The sequence below is a fragment of the Physeter macrocephalus genome, chromosome 14 (assembly GCF_002837175.3).
Source record: "Physeter macrocephalus isolate SW-GA chromosome 14, ASM283717v5, whole genome shotgun sequence".
NCBI lineage: Eukaryota > Metazoa > Chordata > Mammalia > Artiodactyla > Physeteridae > Physeter > Physeter macrocephalus.
Window position 1 is genome coordinate 41,584,503 of NC_041227.1, and position 24,368 is coordinate 41,608,870.

Here is a 24,368-nt window from a genome sequence, read left to right on the forward strand (position 1 = left end):
AACACAACCTGGAGAGTCCCACCAGGGAGGCGAGGGTGAGGACGTTTCTAGACACAGGAGCCCAAACATGAGGGAAGAAGACGAGCTGACCCCCACGCATGTGCCGAGTGATGTGGTTCTTACGACGCACCGTGATACGCCCCACGTAAGCGCCAGGAGGTGCTGCCCATGGGCAACCTGCAGAATGGCAGGAACACCGTGGGTGACAGGCTGCAGAAGCTCCCATGACAAACTGTCAACTTTGTTCAAGAAGAAGGAAAACGAGTTCGCCACAGGTCGTTTATCTGCCCTGAATCTCCTGGAGACGCATGTAGTAAAGAGGCTGCCCAAGACCACCCCAGAAGACAGAGGACTGAGCACCGAGGACAGGAGCGGACGCAGCGGCCTCAGCTGGAGAAACGCTCTGCCCAGCAGCGCTCACCCCCCAAGGTGGTTCAGCTCAGTACAGATGTGCAGCCCACCCCAGCCACCCAGACTCGGCTCCTCCTGCTCTGCCATCGACTCTGCACCCGGGAGCAAAGGAGGGCTCAGGTCTGGGGCTCATCACCTCCTCCTGGGTCTGCAGAAAACCTCCCCACAGAGACGGGGCATACGGCCCTGATGTAGTCAAGGTCTATGGGCAGCCTCAGAAGAGCATGGCACAGTGTCACAAAAACGGCTCAAAGCCAAGTCCATGAAACGAGCCAGAGAGTTCTGAGCCGCGTGACCACAAGGGGCATCCGCATGAAGTCAAAGGGCGACGTTAACAAGGCCCGTCTGACTGCAGTACCGAGAGGGCCTCCCCGCCCGAGACTCCAACTGCTCCGGCAGGTGCAGTGTGGCAGTGAGGGCATCCTCTGCTCGCTCATCAGAGCCTGGGCCCTCGGACACACCAGTCAACCACAGGAAGGTTCGGGCTACGTGGGGCAACCACTCCAGTGGAGGGAGACCGCAACACAGGGACGGTGAGCAGGCCATCACAGCGCCTGTAAGGGGGCCACTGCGGTGGGGGAGGCGTCTGGGTGTGTCCCCGTGAGGGCTGAGGTCCCAGTTTCAACTAGGTGGCTGTGATAGTTCTCATCACAGGTACAAATGAGCAAAGCTCTGAAGGACAACTGACGTGTGGGAGAAGAGCGCAGGGCAAAGGGACAGGCAGCGTAAAGACTCTGAGGCAGAGCACACCTGTGCGAGGGTCAGCAGAGGTCAGGGTGGCTGCTGCAGGGGGAGCAGGAGAGCAAGGGGGGAGGAGGAAGAGGGGAGCCTGAAAGGCGCTGGGTGAGGGGCCAATCCGTGGGGCGCAGGAGGCCACCTGCAAGGTTGGAAGCAGCGGAGAAACAATCTGATCTCCTGCGAACGAGGATGGCGAGTTGCCAGCATACACGGGACACTTCAAGCTGCGATGCTGCGTGAACACAGACAGGACCACGGGAGCGAGCACAGTGAGAGCAGATGAGGGCCCAGCCCCAAGGGGAGAGAGGAGGAACCAGCCAAGGGTGGGGGGCAGAGAACCAAGCGGGGGCCGCGCTCCCGAGGCCGAGCGAAGAGGTGAAACAGGAGAGCAAGAGAGACAAGAGTGACAACGGTCCAGCGCGAGCAGCAGGCAGGGGGTGAAGGGCGACCTCTGAGAGCTCACCGTCCGCCCCAGACGGTGCAAGCCGTTCCTCCCTGACTCGCGCCTGCTTCCCACGGCGCTCGGTCTTACACAGACGCCGTCCCCAGTTGGAGGGAGGCAGCCGGGGAGGTGGCAGGGCTCTCCCCCTCCGCCCCAGCCCGAGGTCTCCACGTGACCCTGACCGCCGCCTCCCCCCGTCCGCACACCTTCTCGATGTCCACCAGCTCCGTCTCGTAGATCTCCGCGATGGTGATGTGGTGCTTGGCCGCGATCGTGAACCTTCCCTGGGGAGGAAACAAAGCAGTCACATCCCGGTTAACTGTGAGCTATCTCGAGGGTTCCACCCCACGGCCGCTCAAGCAAGGCATGTCTTACCATGTCTGTGTAAATGTCGATGGCTGCATTTAAGCAGTTGATAGCCTCTGAAGCGAAGGCATTCAAGAAAGACAACGAAAAATCCATTCAGTCAGAGGGTTCGCTGAGCCTGTCTTCCTGGCTGCTTCCACACGGCTAAGGGGCCCCGCTGGGGCGGGGCGGGGCGGGGCGGTGGCAGGGTGGTTGGCAAGAAGCAAACACACGTCCAGCCCCTCGGGGAGCCTGTCCACGGAAGTGTCATCAACACCTGTCAATCTATCCACTAAAACCTAAGCGCAGCGCACTCCTCGCTGGTATCATGTGTATGTATTAATTTGGAAAGACAGTACTTTTTGTACAGTGTTAAAAGATGCCAACTTTCGGTATACTAACAAATACCAATAGGAAGAAAAGAATCTAATAAACGAGAGTGCTAACGACACTCATTTTCTGAAACAGTGAGCCGACAGCTCCCCACCACACGGTGGCGTTTACAATGCTGGCAAGCGGGTGGCGGCTCCAAGTTTACTGCTTTTGCTTTAAAGAGGCAGCAGAGCAAAAGGGCCTGACCGAAGGATCAGAAAGATAAGCAGATTAGTGAAAATAAAAGCAATTTCCCCCTAAGCTGCGTAAGAAATGTGGATTGTTATGCCTTTAAAAATAAAGAAAAATAGAAAAGCTACCTACAAAACCCGCTCAAACCCCCGGCTAGGAATTTGATGCACTTTTCCTCCCTGTGTTTTCTGGATGCATTTCTATGAGCACTGACACATTGTGAATTTCAGATTTCGGATCCCCGTGGTTCCTCAGCCGCCATGAGAACATTTCCCAGGTCAGTGAGACGCCCGGAAGCCAGGGGTTCGGTGCCGGCAACACACTCTGAAATACTGATGTGAGGTGATTCTACCGTGCACTTAGGCTGTGCCCGGTTTTTCCCCTTCGGAAAATAAACTGTGGCTAATCCTTATTCCACAGCCCTTGAAATAGCTTATTTCAGTGTGAAATATTCACAAGAGCTGGGATTTCTGTGTTAAAACGGGCTGCTGAAACAAGGAGGGAGGTTCCACAGCCACCAGTGCACGTGTGGAGGGAGGAGATGAGGCCTTCAATCGCTAAGTGTGCACTCCTCTAACTGAAAAAGAAAGAACGTCTGCAAAACGTCACCTCTTCAAATACCCAAGATCATTCTTTCCTCAAAACCTCAAGTGTTTGAAAAACACTTTTTAAAGAAGTCACATGAATGCCGTGTGAATAAGCTGTTTTCAACTATAGGATTTTACGACCTCCCATTAACTGGATCTCCACACACACTATTCCGGAGTGAGGGAACACTCGTTTCCTTTAGTGAGCGATGTACACACTCACACAATTAAGATAAGACTTAGATAAAATTAACGCTAATTTCCAAAAAACTGTCCACAATGCAACTCCACAATGGGGTTCAAGAAAATGGTGTTGAGCACTAAGCTGGATAAATTTACCAGATTTTCTCCTCATAAAAGCTTCAGATGATTGCAGTTAAAAATCCCCAAATCTCCACCGTCCTGAAGCGCGAGCATCTCGCTCTCGCAGCACAACCTGCGGGAGGTCCGGCGGGCACGGGACAGCGCGCGGCTCACCTTGGGGGTCTGCCTTCTTGTAGGCGTTCCCAGCATCCACAAAGCTGGTGGCGGAGTCGTGTTTGCTCTGCAGCTGCATATGGAGCTTGGCTGCCTGACAAAACGCATTTCCTGCAGCTGAAAAAGACAAATGACTAAGTTAACACAGAGGAGCAAGCACCCTGCAGAGCGGCCCTGCTCCAGGAGCCAGGCCCACGCCTGCCTGGGGAAGGCCCCATTCCTGACAGCAGCACACGTGCCTGTGACCCAGCGCACCCCGGGTGGCCACAAAGACGCCCAGGACCCAGGGGGACAGCAACAAGGGCTCCTCTCAGCCCCAGGCCTCCTCCCACACTGACCGCCCGGCGGTGGGTGTTCAGCTCTATCCCCAGCACAGGCCCCGCGCCAAAAGGGCGTCTCCACGGAGGCGTGAGGCCGGGAGGGCCCGCAGGCGCTGACGCGCACCACCCATCTCTCTGTGTCCACTGGCTCAGCTGGCATCACCGGAGAAAGAGCGACAAAGGCTCCCAGATAGAGCACACTCTCCAGGAGCGAAGACGAGGCCCGTAATTTCGAAAGTCAAAGCTCTTTCCTAAGCTTATGACGAAGTCTGACAGAGACCCATGAGGTTGAACTGTGCATGTCCCACTTGGTGTGGAACTGGCACACTTCCCCGCAGTCACACGGGTGCTGCCCGGGGGCACAGCGTGAGAGGTTCACGCACTCAGCTTTTCCAGAAAAGGTTCTGGATCAGGAAACGTGGCTTCTGGTGGGGCTGAAATGGAGGAACGGAGGAGGAAGGACCGGGCTGGGGCGGAAGAGGTCAGGCCCTCCCAGGAGGCTGTGAAGGTCAGCGTGGGACCTGGACGAGGATGAACCCACTTCACCACGGGGTCCTCAAGCACAGGGGAGAATCAGGACTGGGGGCAGCTCGTGAGGGTCTGGAGTCGGAAGTCAGGACTAGCAGGGATGGAGGAAGAGCTCGCCCCATTAGGAAAGGCACGACCAAGAGTATCACAAAACCTCCTGGTACTTAAAAAAAATTTTCAGTCATAAACGTTTCAAAGACATTCAGAAAAGTATAAAAAATAGTGACAGACGCCTAAGAACCCTGATAGTATTAAACATTTACTTTAAATTTCTTTTCGGAAACAGAACAGTCAATTCCACTGAAGCTTCAGTGGCTCTCCGTGTCCCAACCACGCTCCCAGAGGAAACTACATAATTCCCACTGGGGTTTCTGGACCTTCACCCAAGGGAGAAGAGGCAGCACAAACCCCTGAGCCGGCCTGCCCAGATTCAAGTCTTGCTCTGTGCAAGATAAAAGAGCGCCCAGGCACTTCTGAAAATATTTACCCACCAGCGTGGCCTGGGCCCTGCCAGTCCAAGCAGACACTGGCCTGCGGCTGGAGCTGGGACTGCAGAAGCCTGCCCGCCAGGCCTTGACCCCTACCTTGGTGGACGGCGAACCCAGAGGCCCAGAGGAGGGGTCAAGCCACTGCCAGGGTGGTGGGCAGGCACCCAGGTCCTCCGGGCAGCTGTGAACTTCCTGGTGGCAGCTTAGGAACGTAGTGGCCAAAGAGTGGCTCTGATGGACTCGGCCTCAGAAGCGTGTAGCGATCACTTGGACCTTCTAGGCAAAACTCTCAGAACGGCCTGGCCCCAGGCACGTGCACGCGTATTGGCCACTGTCATTATCACACGTAAATCTGTCCTTAGAGAACACCTGTGCTTCGCTGTTTAAATGTCATCGTTTCTTTTACAACCGAATCCTCCCTCTCCCACCAATAATTTAATTTTTGACAGTTTATTTGTGCCGGCCATCCCAGAACCAATTGTGGTCCATCCTTCCCTGGCTGAGGGTAACAACACTGCATGCAGGCTCTGCCGTGTTGGCTCCACTTCCCCGGATGATTTTTTTTCTTTTAATAAATTGATTGATTTTTTGGCTGCGTTGGGTCTTTGTTGCTGCACGCGGGCTCTTCTCTAGTTGCGGTGAGCAGGGGCTACTCTTCGTTGCGGTGCGCGGGCTTCTCGTTGTGGTGGCTTCTCTTTGTTGGGGAGCACCGGCTCTAGGCATGCGAGCTTCAGTAGTTGTGGCATGCAGGCTCAGGAGTTGTGGCGCACGGGCTCAGCTGCTCTGCGGTATGTGGGAAACTTCCCAGACCAGGGCTCGAACCCGTGTCCCCTGCACTGGCAGGCGGATTCTTAACCACTGCACCACCGGGAACTCCTCCCCAGACAATATTAAGAGCTTTGATTTTATAATTTCACGCTCCCACCTTCCAAAACTTTTTTGGCTGCGTTGGGTCTTTGTTGCTGCACGCGGGCTCTTCTCTAGTTGCGGTGAGCAGGGGCTACTCTTCGTTGCGGTGCGCGGGCTTCTCGTTGTGGTGGCTTCTCTTTGTTGGGGAGCACGGGCTCTAGGCATGCGAGCTTCAGTAGTTGTGGCATGCAGGCTCAGGAGTTGTGGCGCACGGGCTCAGCTGCTCTGCGGTATGTGGGAAACTTCCCAGACCAGGGCTCGAACCCGTGTCCCCTGCACTGGCAGGCGGATTCTTAACCACTGCACCACCGGGAACTCCTCCCCAGACAATATTAAGAGCTTTGATTTTATAATTTCACGCTCCCACCTTCCAAAACTAGGTGCTGGCTCACTTTTTCAGTCTGAGCACTCACTCCCACCACCGCTAACAAACGCCAGCTCCATCTCTGCAAACTTGGAAGTGGTTTAATACATGCTCCTTTAAAGACAAAGTTACACACTTTCTCAGGCCCAATTTTCTCAACTGTAAACATCTAATACCTGCCAGGATGACCTCTCAAAATTGGAGTAGCAGATGAATTAGTTTATAAAAGAACTTCTAACACTATAAACAAATGCAGTGGTGTCATGATCACCACCACTAGGACATGGAAGTAATTTCAAAGAACCTGATTTTTTTTCAGTTTCTTATTTCATTTTTTAACCATTTTTAAAATTGAAGTAGAGTTGATTTAAAATGCTGTGTTAGTTTCAGGTATACAGCAAAGTGTTTCAGTTATATACATATCTATTCATTTTCAGATTCTTTTCCATTACAGGTTATTACAAAAGATTGAGTATAGTTTCCTGTGCTATACAATAGGTCCTTGTTGTTTATCTATTTTATATATAGTGGTGTGTATCTGTTAGTCCCAAATTCAAAGAACCTAATACTTATTAATTCACTACACAAACATGCTGAGTATCTATCGTGTTGCACATACTGGTCCAGGGCCTGTAAGTAGATCACGGATAAAGCCCAGAAACACCCTAGCTTTCTAAGGTTTATGTTCTAGTGCGGGACAGCACATAATAAGCACAGACAACACAAATGAACAAATGTACTTCATTTATTCTTGCTATATGGTGGTAAGGGCATCGGAGAAAAGGGAACGGGGCTTCCCAGAAGAGAGGACTGCTATCTTTAAAAGCGACGGCCAGGAAAGACCTCACTAAGACGAAGATGACATTTGTAGGAGGACCTGGAAAAAACAGGGACTGACCACGCCCTACTGTAGGGAAGAGAATGCCAGAGAGAGGGCACAGCACAGGCAGAGGCTCAGAGGAAAGACCCGGGGAAGGAGGGGTGGGCAGGAGAAGCATCCAGAGTCGGGAGGGGATGGGAGATCGAGTAGATCCTGAAGGGCACCATGAAGGACGGTAGCTCTGATTTGAAATAACATGACCTGACTTAATATTTAATGGGATAGCTTTGTTTTCTTCATTAAAACACACTAGGAAAGTAAAGGAGCAGGGAGGTAACAGTCCAGGCAAGAGATCACTGGGGTCGGGGTGGGGAGTGCACACACGTCCCCCTCGGTTACATAACCGGTAATGCCCCTCTGAAAGGAATTTCCAAAGTTCAGAACATCTGGTCACCAGATAAAATAAATACAGGGTCTTTTTAGATAAGATGACTTTTTCCATATGATTACAGGAGCTGAACCAAACAAAAGATGTGAATGCTCATACTCTTTTCTCCTCCATTTAAAAATACATTATAATTCAGGTATAAATGCACTCTGGAAACAGAACATACCTTTTAAACCTACAACTAAACCTATAAAAAGAATTTTACAGCCAGAAAAGACCTTTTAGGGTCATCTAGTTCAACAGCATTTTCTTCGCTGAAATGATTTTGAAGCGTCAGCCTTAGAAGCAAGGGGGAAAACCGTCACACCGCACACCTCACACTTACATGATGCGATGTGTCACTGACATCTCGATCAAGCTGGGAAAGCACACAGGGAAACACATTTAAGAGAGGGCAAGGCCCTGCCTCAGGTCATCCGCAGGTGCGAGGGGGCTGGAGACCCACGTCCTGCCCCGTCAAAGGCTGTCTCCACCTGCACTACGGAAGAACCCCAGCACAGAACTTCTTTCTCCAGGGGTAGAGGATAAATTTGTTTCTCAAATCAGTGTTAGAAAGAGCCATCCCCTCTCAGAACAACGAAAAGAATTCTGATTTTATTTTGTGTAATTTCCCCCGGTAGAAAGCATTATGTTAGAAACTGACAAGTCTGTCAGGGTTTATAGAAATAACACCTCCCACTGCTGCATTCCTCAGTGGACCACAACCAGTTATCAGAGTAAGGAATGGTTAGAAATTCTCCACCAAGGTTTAGGTAAACAAAAGCAGACTCTCCTGTTTATCCTACTTGTTTTCAATAAGTTTTACTGCAACTTTCATTCCTTGTAGTACTGAATTTATTTAAGCACATTAATAATTTAATTTAATTTAATTAAGCAAAGATTACTATTCTTAAATCCAAGTAACTTCAAGTCTTTTTAATCACCACATGCCCACTGTATGAAGTGGTTTACAGACACTAAAACAGACATGGCCTCTATGCTTAAACTTCAGCCAGGATTTCAAGCTTTGTTCCCTTGGATCAAAGCCCCCCTCTCCCGGTCCACAGCAGTAGTTTTTCTAAGGGGAAGGCAGACAGTCATTTCCTCCTTCAAAGTGATTTTAAAGTTATTTGCCTAAAAAGCAAACAAACAAAAACTTTATACATACCACTCCAATTCTTAGCCATCTTGAACATATTTGCAGCTCTGGTATACATTTCACAAGCTTCTTCTATTCTTGTGTTTCCTCTGAGAAAAATTTAAAAATGAGGTTAAGTTTTACTATAACAACCATCCACATCCCTAATCCTCCCCTCCTCCCTCAAATAATAAACACTTAATGAGCACTTACTATGTGCCAGACCAGCATTAGAGAACCTTAATAGCTGTTCAAAGGAGTTACTCTAATTATCCCTGTTGTCCAGATAAGGAAACTGAGGCATAAGAAAGTAGCCACACAGCAAGGATACCACAGAACTGAGACTCAAATACAGATGTGGCAGGACCCAGGGCTGACACCCTCAACCAGAGTCTTTTCCATGCATGAAAACTGAAGTTTTACTCATTCTGAGAAATGAGAAGTACATTTTTCAAAGGAAATTAGGATAAAGACATCTTGACACTTGTAACATCAAAGAGTTCAGCACTATGTTTATTCAGACTTAAAAGTAAAAACAAAACCCAGGGCTTCCCTGGTGGCCCAGTGGTTAAGAATCCACCTGCCAATGCAGGGGACAAGGGCTCAAGCCCTGGTCCGGGAAGATCCCACATGCCTCAGAAAAACTAAGCCTATGCGCCACAACTACTGAGCCTGCGCTCTAGAGCCCATGCTCCACAACAAGAGAAGCCACCGCGATGAGAAGACCGCGCACCACAACAAAGAGTAGCCCCCGCTCGCCTCAACTAGAGAAAGCCAGCACGTGGCAACGAAGACTCAACGCAGCCAAAAATATAAATGAATGAATGAGTGAATAAATGAATGATACTCAACATCATTAGCCATCAGAGAAATGCAAATCAAACCACAAACGAGATCTCACTTCACTCTCACTAAGCTGGCTAGAATCAAAAGACAGATCTAACAAATGTTAGGGAGGATGTATGGAAACTGGAACCCTCATATACTGCCGGTACAAGTGGCAAAGTGTATAAAAAGCCACTTTGGATAACAGTTTGGCAGCTGCTCAAAAGGTTGAACAGTTATTATATGACCCAGAAATTCTACTCCTAGGTACATACCCAAGAGAAATGAAAGCATGAGTCCACACAAAAACTTGTACACAAATGTTCACAGCAGCATTATTCATGACAGACAAAAATGGAAACAACCCAAACGTCCATCAAATGATAAAGGAGGTACACACACAATGGAGGAGATCAGACAATAAAAAGGAATGAAGTACTGATCATACTACAAGGTAGACAAGCCTTCAAAAAACATCATGTGAAGTGAAGAGCCAGTCCCAGAGAAGCACACCATTCACATGAAAGGTCTACAACAGGCCAATCTACAAAGACAGAAAGTAGACTGGTGGTTGCCTAGAACTGGAAGTGCTAGAGAAAAATGAGGGGGGAGGGCACAGAGTTTCTTTCTGGGGTGATGAAAATGTTCTAAAACTGCTTGTTGTGATAGCTGCAAAGCTTGGTGAATATGCTTAAAGCTACTCAACTGGGCACTTTAAACGGGTGAATTGTATGGTATGTGAATTATATCTCAATAAAGCTGTTCCCCTCCCCTCTAAAAAAAACCCCTTTGGAAGCTATGTCACACAGCCAATGATAGGATGGCAACAAACCACACCAAAAATGAAGCGTCAGAATAGGCAAAGCCTTCTCTCACTCACACCTTCACGTTCCTTTCTCTCTACTTCACAGCTACATTAAAAAAAAAAAGCTAATTATCCCAATGGAAAATTCCAAACTTGAGAAAGCTTCCAATCTTAGCCACAGCTCCTTGAAGCTAACAAAGGCTTGCCACTTTCTGTGTCTTACTTTTCTAACATGTACCAGGAATCCTGAACTGTGATTATAGTGCAATCATTTTTTTTTAATTTATTTTTGGCTGCGTTGGGTCTTCGTTGCTACTCGTAGGCTTTCTCTAGTTGTGGCGAGCAGGGGCTACTCTTCGTTGCGGTGCGCAGGCTTCTCATTGCGGTGGCTTCTCTTGTTGCAGAGCACAGGCTCTAGGCATGTGGGCTGCAGTAGTTGTGGCACGTGGGCTCAGTAGTTGTGGTTCACGGGCTCTAGAGCGCAGGCTCAGTAGTTGTGGCTCATGGGCTTAGTTGCTCTGCAGCACGTGGGATCTTCCCGGACCAGGGCTCAAATCCGTGTCCCCTGCACTGGCAGGCAGATTCTTAACCACTATGCCACCAGGGAAGTCCACTGCAATCGTTCTTATTAAAGGTTTCCAAATAAACTAGCTTAATTAAAATGTACTTTATCTTATTATTTTCAGAAGCCGGTTCAGCTAGGAATAATAGAACATCTACATTATGCTAGGTTTTATGCTGCATATTTCCACACGCCTTACGTCATCTTCATTATTACAACGACCACAAAAGATCTCCACGTTACAGAAGAAAAAACTGTACCTGGAGGTCATTGGCTTGCCCAAGGTCATCCAGCCAAGGTCAGTGGTGGAGCTGACACCTGATAACAGGTTCAGATGTTTTTAAAAATAATGAATGAAACCTGCCTCACCTCTCTTAAAACAGAATCACCAGAAAAATTCTCATGTTAAAAGCACCAGAGAACTCATGTGTCATAAACAGACATAACTTAAAGAATTCATGTAAAAAATACACTTTTAAGTCACTCCAAATGCCTACTGTGTTCTACACCCATGAACGTTGATTTTTATAAGTTTTAAGGACAAATATTCAGAATTCACATTCAAATAATTCAACTGATCGTTACCCAGAGCCCCTATAAGTGAGGTAGAAGATCCTCAAAAACAGAAACAAGTTTCATTGAGGGAGTCTACATTATAAAGTGATATAGTACAGTACATGGCACTGACCTGCCAGAAATCACTAAGAAAACAAAGTCCTTACCCAGGAGGAGGTCAGAATTCCAAGAAGACTATTTAACTTCAGTGCTGGAGAAGTCTGAGAGTGTCTAACATCCCCACCCCAGGTTCCAAGGAGATGGGGTGAGAGTCACACGCCTCCCCCAGCCCCCAGGAGCAGCAGAGCTGGGCCCGAGCCTGCCTGCAAGCCCCTGCCTCTCTTAACTACCTCCCCCTGGCCCCTACCTGTTCCCGGTTTAATGTTTAGGAGGAAAAAAAATCAGCCTGGGAAAAATCACAGCCCATTATTCCAAAGAGCTCCAATGACATCTACATGCAGACCAGCCTATTAATCCTCTACTCATCCGAAGTCCTGAATTTTCCTCATGGTGAGTGAGAGCTACCTGGGAGCAGCGGGAAACTGCAGCTGAGCACGTGCGCAGGTGGGGGCCAGAGACACCAAATCAAGAGCCGTGGGGACCAACGACACACACCAAGAGATATGCCCCAGAGAAGCGGGGCAACTGCTGAGGCGGAAAGAACGCTGCTCTTAACCCACGAGATCTGGAGCAGAAGTGTCCTACCGCGTGACAATCACAGAGCTGTGAGGGTGCCAAAGCAGGACTAGAGACAAAACTCAGCTTCGTCATCAGAACACCCTGAAGCACTGTCAAACCGTGCGGAAGACTGAACACAGGGATCACTTGAGTTTCCCGGGCCTGGGAGAGGCTCCTCCTCCTCGTTCACCAGTGACACCACTCCAGCCACCAGGCTGATGCCGGGACAGGGTCCAGCACAGGGCCTGGCTCACAGGCCTCAATCACGAGGCTGAAGACCCAGCGTCTGCGTGGCAGAAACAGCCCCCATCACAGATTTGCAAGTTTTCCCACATGTCCCTCAAAACAACAAGCAAATACAGAAAGCATCCCGAAAAGAAGTGAAAAATTCAAAGTCTGTTTAAAATACCTCTACCATTAAAGGAAACAGTTTCTCTATTCACGACACTTCTGACACCAAACGTGGGTTCTTTATGCCAAGCAACTCTCCAATTCCCTGCGGCCACCAGCGGGACGTCCTGCAATTCAATTCAGTTCCGCACAGACCCCACAGGTTGAGCGCCCGCACTTCAGATGCCCGTTGCAAGCGCTGGGCCCCCGCTTCTCCTGACCGACCGGCTACACATCAGGGGTTCCCACAACCTCCTCCTCAAATTCGATATTTTGCTGGAAGGATTCACAGAACTCAGAGAAACACATTCCTATCACTGGTTTCTTATCAAGGACACAGCTGAGAAACAGCAAAACGGGAGAGAGGCACAGGGCAGGCGTGTCGGGAGGGCGCCCGGAGTCCCCCTCTCCCCGGGAGCCCCCCTCCACCCAGGAGCATCCTCTCCCTGGGAGCAGCACCTCCATGTGTCTCCAACCCGGAAGCTCTCTGAGCCCTGTCGTGTAGGGTTTTTACAAGGCTCATGGCAGAGGGACTGACTACCCTGGTGACTGACTCAATCCCCTCGGGGGTGGGACTGAAAGCTCCAGCCCTCTAATCACTGGCTGCTTCCTCTGACAACCAGCCCCCATCCTGAAGCCATCAGGACCCACCTTGAGTCACGTCATTAGCATAACCCAGGTAGGGTTGAAAGGGGCTTATTATGAATAACAAGACGCCCCTCTCACCCACACCACTCAGGGTCTTACAAGCCTTTACCAGCTCCGTGCCAGAAACCCAGGGTGGAGAACAAATATATATTTCATATATCACAACATCACAGCCATATACAACTATTTATTGTACTTTTTACCCTCCAACAAGCAATTTACTTTCATCTGATACTTCATATCTGTAATCTCCACAGACTCTAAAACTTGGGCGTTTTCCTAGATAAACTTAACCCTTTCAGGGTTATTTTAGTTCTGGGTTTAATATGTCTGTAAACAGTCCAGCTTCCTCCACGTGATGAGGAAGAAGAGCGCCTGCAGCAGGTAGAATGCAGAGGCCCCTGGGAGATACTTTTCTTAGTGCTCATTTGAATTCTTATACCAAACGCCTGTAACTGCTTGACTGAAGTCCTCTGCTTTTTCACAAACCAGTAACAGGAGTAGTAGTGGCAAGCACGCAGGCTTTGGAGTCGGACTGCCTACCAACAAACGTAGGCAACTGTCGGCTCCCCGCAACTCCCCAAGAGCAGACACAGCTCCAAGCCCCAGACCACCGCCCCCAGAGCAGCTGGCAGAGGACAAGCAGGGGCCTCAAACTTGACAGATGGCCTCAGTGCTTTGCCCTGGACACTGGGATTCCATCTTCTGAGAACATCTCACTTTACTTCCATTTATGTAAGAAAAAATAATCACAGATTCTCAGACACAGGAAACAATCTGAGACATTTAAAGACTGTCTGACAAAAGTATCTGCATTTAAGCATAACTTGCTGAAATAAAGTTACAAGAACAGGTACAGCAAAGAAAGCTACTTGGACTTTATTTGGTAATAGTTCCAATGCTTTGACTTGATATGGGGAGTCACCTCTCTTGAAGAGGGGAGATATGTATAGATTGGACCTTTTAGTAAAACAAACCAAGATACTTAAATATTACAAGGAAGCTAAAAATAGGAATTACTGGATAAACTCAGAAATGACACACACAACATGACTGGCCAAGATAAGTTTTTATATTTAATTTCAATCTTTATAAAAATTCAATTTTTAAACTGAATTTAATCTTTCAGAATTGTGATTCCCATAGTGCAATGATGGCTGCCTAAATACAAGCACATCCTCCAGAACCACACAGATCAACAGGAGCAGATACAACCACGGCACTCACGGCAAAACTAGCAGACAGAATTCAACAAGACTTCATTTAAATAAAGCTGGGGAAATAAACACCCTGAACTAGCAGAGCTAGGGACACAGCCCCTGCTAGAAATCAGGAGGGGACGCCTGGACACAAGAGGGGGTGCAGCAGGGTGCCAGCAACAGCAGCTCACAGACGACAAGACCCCGGCAAGGAGGGGCCGCAGAGTGGGGTCAAGGAGGCAGGTATGAGACCTGGAGCACCCGGAGGGCTGGAAGGGTGGCCTGGCTAGAGGCGGCAGACTCCAGAAGATGTGCTTCTGTGCGAGGGAGGGGGAGAGGAGGCTTGGCAGTGAAGGGAAAGAAAGCGAAGGTGGAAATAAACTCAGGGTCTTAGGAAACGGGAGGAGGCAGAACTGGAGTGGCAGCAAGCCCCAGCCCACCCCCATGACACTAGTCATCAAAGAAGCCGCACTAAGGCACTGACAGAAGGCGGAGCGTTCAGGAGAAACCAGGCTTCGAATTTTGATCCTCCCCCAAGTTAGCGATATGCAGTAGACCCTCTCTTGTGATGGGTCTGGCAGGGACACCAGCTGCACTCACAGTCAGCCATGTGATCACTGACACACTCACAACCATTCTGGACCCAGATGCCTGCTCTGCTTTTTACTTGCAGTACCTATTCAATGAATAGCAAGAGACATTCAACACTATTATAAAATAGGCTTTATGCTAGATTGTTTTGCCCAACTGTAGGCTAATGGAGGTGTTCTGAGCATGTTGAAGGAAGTCCAGGCTAAGCTATCATGTTCGGTAGGTTAGGTGTATTAAATACATTTTCAACTTATGAGGGGTTTATCAGGACATAACCCCACTGTAAGCAGAGGAAGAATAACTGAACCTCTCCGATACACACACACCCTGGATAAAGGGGTAAGTAGAACACCCTCTCTGGGTGGCACATAGGTAGGTAATGGATTTTTTCCAGGGCAGACAAAATACTAGATGCCTAAGTAAGAAAACCGAGCGAAGGGTATTAAAAAAGATTCATGGCATAAAGGTAGCCAGTAAAATAAAATTACGAAATTTCCTAAATAAAAAGCAAAGAGATCACATGAAGAAAAACTGCAATTAAAACATAATACGGTTGACCCTTGAACAGTGCGGGGGGTTGGTGCGCTGACCCTGGTGCAGCCAGCCCTCCAAACACACAGTCCCCCGCCCACACCCTCGCATTCCACAGATGGGACAGCACTGCAGTACCTACTACTGAAAAAAACCTGCATGTAAGTGGACCCATGCAATTCCAACCATCTTGTTCAAGGGTCAGCTGTACATAACAAAATAACAAAATGACAGAATTAAAAATCATCCATATGCCAGTCATACCAGTAATGTAAATGCGCTGAAGATTTTTAGATTTGCTCACAAATCTAAACAAACAAAACCCAACTCTGTGCTCAATATGACAGACACAATTAAAATAAAGCTATTCTGAAAGCCTCAAGATAAAGAGCTGGTCGGGAGTTTGCCAAATATGTCAACCTGCGTTTGTTACATTTGTTGCAACAAGAAATATCCCCAAGTCTTCCCAAAGCTTCTCTCTCTCTCACTCTACCTTGTGCTGGTTGTGACTCTGCTGGCTCTTTCTCTGTGGGTCTTCTCTCTGTTCTGGAATGCGGCCCCCATCAGGTGTACTCCTCTCATGATGGAAGCACAGATGACCCCTGCAGCTTCTGCTCTCACTTCCTACCTCAAAGTCAGTCCCGGCCACCTTGCCTGGACTCAGGCCACTGCGCCTGGACTCAACGGGGAGGGAAGGTGCCCTCTCCCTGGGGTGAGGCAGCACAGGCCACATGGCAACAGGCATCAGGTATAATCCTCTTACCTAACACAGCTCTAAAACAGGCAAACGCAAGTAACAAGAAAGCAGGGATTGCTGGCATCAGACAAGGTAGAATTTGGGCTCAAAAGTATCAAATGAAATAAAGAAATTCACTTCATAATGCTAAAGATACAATTCAAATGAAATTATATGAATTGTGAATATCTATGTACCAAAACCTGGCAGCCACCTTTCTACAGCAGAAATTACAGGAATACTAAATGCCAAAATAATCTTGAGAAGGAAGAACAAAACTGGGGGGCTCATACGTCCTGATTTCAAAACTTACTACAAAGCTACAGTAATCAAAACAATGTGGTACAAGCATTAAAAAAGACATATAGGGGCTTCCCTGGTGGCGCAGTGGTTGAAAGTCCGCCTGCCGATGCAGGGAACATGGGCTCGTGCCCCGGTCCGGGAAGATCCCACATGCCGCAGAGCGGCTGGGCCCGTGAGCCATGGCCGCTGCGCCTGCGTGTCTGGAGGCTCTGCTCCGCAACGGGAGGGGCCACAACAGTGAGAGGCCCGTGTAGCGCAAAAAAAAAAAAAAAAAAAAAAAAAAAAAGACATATAGACCAACGGACTAGAATAGAGAACACAATGAATAAATCTGCAAATCACATACCTGATAAGGGATTAATATCCAGAATATAAAGAGAACTTCTAAAACTCAACAATAACAAAAAAACAAACCAATTCAAAAATGGGCAAAGGACTTGAATAGACATTTCTCCAAAGAAGATATATGAATGGCCAATAGGCATATGAAAAGATGCTCAACATCATTAATCATTAGGGAAATGCAAATCAAAGCCACAATGAGATATCATCTCACACGTTAGAATGGCCATTATTTAAAAAAAAAACAAACAGAAAATAACAAGTGCTGGCAAGCATGTTCAGAAATTTAGAACCTGTGTGCACTGTTGGTGGGAATGTAAAATGGTACAGCTACTATGGAAAAACAGTATGGCAGTTCCTCAAAAAATTAAAAGTAGAATTACCATATAATCCAGCAATTTCATTTTGGGGAGAATGAAAAACAGGGTCTTGAAGAGATATTTGTACAATCATGTTCATAGCAGCATTATTCACAATAGCTAAAATGTGGAGGCAACCCTAGTGTCCATTAATGAATGAATGGATTAGCAAAATGTGATATATACATACGATAGATTATTCAGTCTTATAAAGGAAAGAAATTCTGAAATACGCTACAATATGGATGAATCTTGAGGACATTATGCTAGGTGAAATAGGCCAATCACAAAAACACAAATACTGTATGATTCCACTTATATGAGGTACTCAGCATAGCTGAAATCATGAAGAAAGTATACGGTGGTTTCCAGGGGCTGGGGGAGCAGAGAATGGGGAGTTATTAATGGGTATAGAGTTTCAGTTTTACAAGATGACAAGAGTTATGGGATGGTGGTGATGGCTGCACAACAATATGAATGTACTTTAATACTACTGAACTCTACACTTAAAAATGGTTAAGATGGTAAATGTTAGTGTATTTTACAATAAAAAAAAAGAATTTAAAAAATTACAATAGGGCTTCCCTTGTGGCGCAGTGGTTGAGAGTCTGCCTGCCAATGCAGGGGACAAGGGTTCGTGCCCCGGTCCGGGAAGATCCCACATGCTGCAGAGCGGCTGGGTCCGTGAGCCATGGCCGCTGAGCCTGCGCATCTGGAGCCTGTGCCCCGCAAGGGGAGAGGCCACAACAGTGAGAGGCCCGCATACCGCAAAAAAAAAAAAAAAAAAAAAAAAAAAAAAAAAATTACAAGAGATCCAAAAAGACAGAAATACACTCTTAAAAGGAGATATTAATATACCCCTTTTAGTCCAAAACAGGTCAGGTGGACAAAAAGTATAGACATGAAAGACCTAGACAACATAATCAGTAACCAGATCTCAGGGATCTCTAGCAAGTCACACACTCTGAAAAGAGAACACCCACTTCTTCTTAAGGGCACGTGGACCACTCATGAACACCAATCACACATTAGGTGGCAAAGAAAACCTCAGTACGTTCTCTGATCATAATGAAATAAAGCTAGAAATTAATAACATACAAAAAGGCGCTTCTACCTGGTACAAAATCCTCAAAGAACTCCTGGGTCAAAGATGAAACAAATTAAAATAAAAACACTATATATCAGTATCTATGGGATGCAATTAAAACAGTAATACAGTTTTAAAGGAAAATTCATCCATGAATATTTGGATCCATATAAATAAAATAGAAATAATGAATTAAATACCACCCCTCACCCCCCAAAAAAGCCAAAGGAAAAAAACAAAAGAAAGTAACAAAGGCAAAAGAGAAATTAATAAGGTAGAAAACAGGAAACTAGTAAAACTCCTAAGTCAAAATACCAGTTGTTTAAAGAAAAAGATTCAAGACAAAACGGGGACAAGCACTAACACATAAGTAAGAAGTAAAAAGAGGGAAATAACTGCTGCAATAACATTTTAAAAGTCATAAAAGACTACTTTGCACAACTCTGCAAATAAATTTTAAAACTTGGATGACATGAATAATTTCCTTGTAAAATACCATTTACCAAAACTGACCTCAGCAGAGATAGAAAGTTTAAACATTATAAATTCCAGAGGGAAAAAAGAGAAAGTTATCAAAGAAACACCCACCAAAAAGCCCAAGATGATTTCACTGTAAGAGGATTCTATTCAAAAATCCAAAGACCAGAGCATGGGAAAAAAGAAAAACTAACAAATTCTTTTTATGAGAGTACCTGTGACATGAGTGCCTGTGACATCAATACTTCAATCTGAGAAACACTATACACAAAAGAATTGTAAATAAAAGAATTTGAAGTAAAATATTTAAAAACAGAATCCCATAGTAAAAATAATACATTATAATCCAGAGGGGTTATTCAAGGGATGCAAGCAGAGTTCAATATGAGGCTATCCATTAGTTAATATACTAATAACTAAGAAAAAAAAGTCACGCTTACCTGACAGTTATTGAAAAGGCCCACGCTCATTCAATCCCTAATGAAAACACCCATTAAAACCGAATTGGAAGATACTTCCTTACTGTGAAAAACATATTTTAACCCAAGAAAGAATTGATCTATTACTTTGTTAGATTTTAATTAAATTCCCATTACTTACGATAAGCTCTATCCAAATACAGACGTGATTAACACTCTGAGATTCTATTTTCAAAGTCTCCTTACTGTGCACTCACAAGCAACACTAACTGAAAATTCTTAAGGTACGGAAGTTTTACGCATTTTACCATCTAATCAAATGAATGTAAAGTGAAAGCATAAAAATAGATTATAGAGTCGCCTTTAACTAGGATGATCCTCTGTCCTGGTTGCGGGGACACTCCTAGGTTATACCCGTTTTCTTGGCAACTCAAAAATATCCCAGTTTGGACATGATACTCATGGCCACTCTATAACTCACAGAAATAGGGAAATATCTGAAAAATTTTAAAAGTAGAATTATAAATTTAAATGTTACTTACATATAAAAGATAATATTTGGAGATTGAGAATTAACTAAAACCAAGAGGTGAAGGAGAAAATGCACTGCCACATAAGCTATGTGGCAGGATCGACAAATATTATCTAAAATTAATAAATCTGGTAGTAGAAGTATTCTAAAATTACTCAGACTTATGGCAATAACCATCAAAAGAATAAAAAAGAAAGTTAAATGGTTACTTCTGCTGAGAAAGATTTAGGAGAGTGAGGACTCAGGGAAAATTTTACTTTTCAACTGAAACCCTTCTGTACTACTTGCATTTTCCTACCATATATGGATTTACTACAAACACATATTTAAGAAAACAGAAGAAAGTGACATGAACTCCCCTGCTCTGTTACCTTTGCTCTTGAAACTAGACAAAAGAGTACAAGAAAACAAATCAACATCTGTATCCGCATTCACCATAGTCCACGCGCGCCTGCCATAGCCACGTGCTGCGGGAGGTGCTGGGCCAAAGCCACCAACTAAGGCAGACGCCCCAGGACCTTACACCCTAGAGCCACAGGCCACCACAGTCCTCCCTACTTCTTGTAAAGGACTCTGCACCTCGCAGGGCTCACAAGAATGAGAGAATATATGGTGAACACTGCAAAAATGCAGACAGAAAAAGGCCAATCTTGTGAGAGTTTACCACTTGATATACAAACTGTAACTTGACATTGACACTCAAATTAGGAAACCAAATGATTGTAAGTAGCAGTAATATAGCTCTGTGCAGCTTAATAAGCATTCTGACACCTCATTCAATCCTTACAACTCTGACAAGTAAATTCTTTCCCTCTGCCCATTCATTCAAAAGCCGAAAAAACAGAAGCTCCGAATATGATTTACTTGGCCAGGGTCACCAAGCTAGTAAACTAGAATCTATATTTGGTCTTCTTACATATAACAGTATATATTATTACGGTTCATACATAATATACCTTATATAATATATAATTATTCAATATATAGGTTATTCGATTTTTTTCTTTTTTGGGGGCTGTGTTGGGTCTTTGTTGCTGCGCGCAGGCTTTCTCTAGTTGCGGCGAGCGGGGGCTACTCTTCGTTGCGTGTGTGGGCTTCTCACTGTGGTGGCTTCTCTTGTTGCAGAGCATGGGCTCTAGGTGCGTGGGCTTCAGTAGCTGTGGTGTGCGGGCTCAGTTGTGGCTTGAGGGCCCTAGAGCACAGCACAGGCTCAGTAGTTGTGGCACACGGGCTTAGGTGCTCCACGGCGTGTGGGATCTTCCCGGACCAGGGCCCAAACCCGTGTCCCCTGCATTGGCAGGCAGATTCTTCACCACTGTGCCACCAGGGAAGTCCTCTATTTCTTATTACATAGGAAATAAAGAGTAAATATACATATATATTTCTTATACTATACTACCTATCTCTGAGTAAATCTGAGCTTAATGGTTTTTTTTTTAAAGTTTAATCTGCATTTGAATATCTACTGTAACTGAGGCAGACCTAAATGCTTTATAAATGCTTTCACATGCTCCCACCATATTTTGGCAAAATTTAAACACAATCTTTGACAAAATAAAGCTAAGTGAAGAATACTGATAATGGCCTATAATGCTCAAGAAATATTCCCAATTTTCACAACTAGCTAAGAAATTATAAACTTATAGTTATTTCAAGATAACCCTACAGGGCCTTTCATTAAATTTACTTCAACACTGCCAGATTTACAGCTCCTTATAAGCTTTGAGACTGGGGAACATTCAAGAGCACGAGAAGGAAGCATTAACCATCCAGAACATCTTCCCACGGTCAGTCTTAAGCCACTCTCTCCATGTGCACTGGGCAGTGTACCCAGTGTGGTCTCCTATAACAAGAGAAATGCAAAGCTATCTTGCTGTCAGACCCAGGTCAGCTAACCATCATACCAGTAGTTAAGATGCTAAATTAAAATTTGAAATTAACTACGAAGTTCAATAGCTCATCTCTGGAAACAAATGAGACCAAAACACAACTCTTTTGGTGGTAATTTTGCTATACTAAGCTCAGTCAGCAAAAGGATAAGCTTTAATTTCATTCCACAACTACAAAAACACATAACTGTTTAACTGGCAGTCAAACAGAAAGACAGACCACCACGACAGTGGCTTCTTGTGATGGCTGCATCCCTCAGCCTTACACACAGAAGAACGCATGACTGACTTTTTCTCGGGAATACACGATGCATATTTTCATCTAATTTTACTGAAAGCAACAAAAAAGGAAGAGCTACAGAACAGTAGTGAGAATACAGCATTGCCACAAAACTAGCGTGGGTGGTGGATCAACACTGAGTGGAGGGGACCAACGTCTAACAGGTTTTAACCTGCAGCTGAGATAATGAGTCCGTGGTGTGAAACATCTGCAGTAAAGTACACTGAGCACCTTGTAATGGCTGCCACAGCCCCAAACAGCATCACCTGCCCCCTTTAAAGCACTGTCAGCTCTTAAACAGATGGGCTCGGTGATATCGGTGATACTCACGCAGGTATGTTTTGTTAATTAAGGAGCCTGACATGAAGACAGATTACACTGTGGTTTAAATAAAGGAAAACAAGTAGATGGGAAAATTCTCAGGCTAAGGGAGTGGGGGCAGGGTGGAGTAACATATATCCCGGCTTAGAAGGGTGATGACAGGTGCAAGTGATGCTAGATGTAACATCAGATTCTGAACAACTGAAACTGATACAGAATCTGTCTTCCCACTGTCACTGAGAGAGAAACTAGGCCTGGTTTTTGACTTCAAAGAATTACGTAACGCTATTAAACCTCACAGAACTACGAGTACCCTCTTCCCCAAGTTTTTCTGGAGCCAAGTATTACTAAAAACACAGTCTTCCATGGTATAAATAACCCTTACATGGTGCAAAGCTCTTTCAAATACTTTATTTCATTACAAGACCAATGATACAGTCCAAAAGGTCTTTGGCTCCGAAATCCGGGCAATGTCACTTGATCTGTCTGGTTGCTTCCTTGATAAATAACTGGGCCTGAAAATTTTGATGAAGATACTAATTAATATTTCATAATCCCCATCTTCAATGACTAAATGTTTTACAAGCATATACTCACAAAACCCTCACTCACTGTGAGATATACTTCTCTTACCCTCATTTCATAGCCGAGGAAACTGAGGCACAGAGGGCCTAAGGAACTTGCCCGAGGTCCCAAAGCAAGGATAATAAACTGACCTGCTGGATCCAGGTCAGACCTAGGATGCAATGACTTTCAAGCAAACTGAGTGTGAATGGTGAGGATGAAGCTTCCTATACAGCCTGCCAATGAAACAGGTGATCAACAGCCAAGGAGAAAAAAGACAAACGGCCTTTTTAAAATCCCTTAAGGATTACTCATTCAAGATCTGGCCTACTTTCACGAAAACAATAACGCAACACCTCTTCACAGAAAGGAGCATGCCCCTGAGAAGCATCAAGTGCTCTCTGGCTTTTTTCCTCTGCCAATTACAGATTCTTTTCCAGGGAAGCACATCTGGACTTGAAACGCTGTGCCTTTACGATCACCTCCCAGCTTGAGATGCTATGACATTAAATTTTATATAAATAAACTGTAATTGTTTTGTGAACCACCACAGAAAGGACCTATTGTTTGGTGTTAGCATCAAGTATTAGGCAATGTTCCTTATGTATTGCCATAACTTTTAAAGGGGAACCAATTTATAATTCACTGCCACAATGCAGACCACACATCACATGAGAAATTTAGAAACCAGCTGGGATAAATGCCCCGAGAGATTTTTGAGGACAGGAACCCTTACCCTTCTGCATCTTTGCACCCTGCACTACGTGCACTGCATGAAACCTGCATATGAGCATTTCCTGGAGATTATCAACAACGGTAAAGTATTACCAAAAGAACGAAGGTAGCAAGACTAGCGGATTCCAAACCGATTTTGTACAGAAATAAAACTGCGTCTAATAATGCAACAGTTAAATAACAGGCCCCCGGTCCTTCTCAGAATAAAAACATGCTCTGGGTGTTGGCCGAGGACCTTTCACTTCCAAAAGGAAAAAGAGTAAACCACCACGAACTTTCTGCCTCTCATCCTAAACAGCTGAATCATTCACATATTCAACCGCCCAGAATTCTTCCAAGGGCTGTCAATGCAGGCTCTGCTTTTTGGGAAGTCCGAATTTAAGACCTTCCCTAGGAGAGCACAGAAGAATTATAGGAAATGAACGGGATTCCCAAATGACGCAGACTTAGAGGAGTTGCGTTATCCCTAATCCAACAGGAGGCCCTGGGTATCACATCAATCTCCAGTGAAGGAAAGACACCAGTTTGAGAAAACGTACTCATTCCTCCCACGGATATTTATTAAACCTGTACTTGGCGCAAGGCGCACGGGCACCGGGTGGTGGAATGCGGCTGCCGCGGCCCACCACCAGCCCGACGCCCCCAAAAGACCGCGGGCCAGGCGCTGGGGCTGGGGGTCCGGGACCCGCCGCTCTCCGGCGCCTCACGCCCACACGGGTCTCCCGAGCTGCGTGGGTTCACTCGTGGCGAAATAACAAACCGGTGTGGCCGCCGCGGGGAGGGTCACGCACACCCGCGCGGAGGGGGGGCCTCCGGGGATCCTAGGGGATCCCTGGAGGGCACATGGGGGTCCCTGGAGCGCCGTGGGGTTCTAGGGAGTGCATGCGGAGGGCTCCTGGGGTTCCAGGGGATCCCTGGAGGGCAGGTGGGGGACTCCGGGGGTCCTAGGAGGTCCCTGGAGCGTGGGGGGGGGGGCCTGGAG

General features: G+C 46.3%; 1 protein-coding gene across 1 annotated transcript in view; it reads right to left on the reverse strand.

Moving 5' to 3' along the window:
• Window positions 1-1,677: 1,677 nt before the first annotated feature.
• The window catches only part of NAPB (NSF attachment protein beta), a 23,152-nt gene continuing 461 nt past the window's right edge, over window positions 1,678-24,368 (reverse strand). The window contains exons 2-5 of the mRNA XM_028498004.1: window positions 8,589-8,668; window positions 3,565-3,681; window positions 1,967-2,013; window positions 1,678-1,875 (exon numbers count right to left, since the gene is read on the reverse strand). Coding sequence (XP_028353805.1) covers window positions 1,678-1,875; window positions 1,967-2,013; window positions 3,565-3,681; window positions 8,589-8,668 — 442 coding nt within the window. The remainder of the gene's footprint in view (window positions 1,876-1,966; window positions 2,014-3,564; window positions 3,682-8,588; window positions 8,669-24,368) is intronic.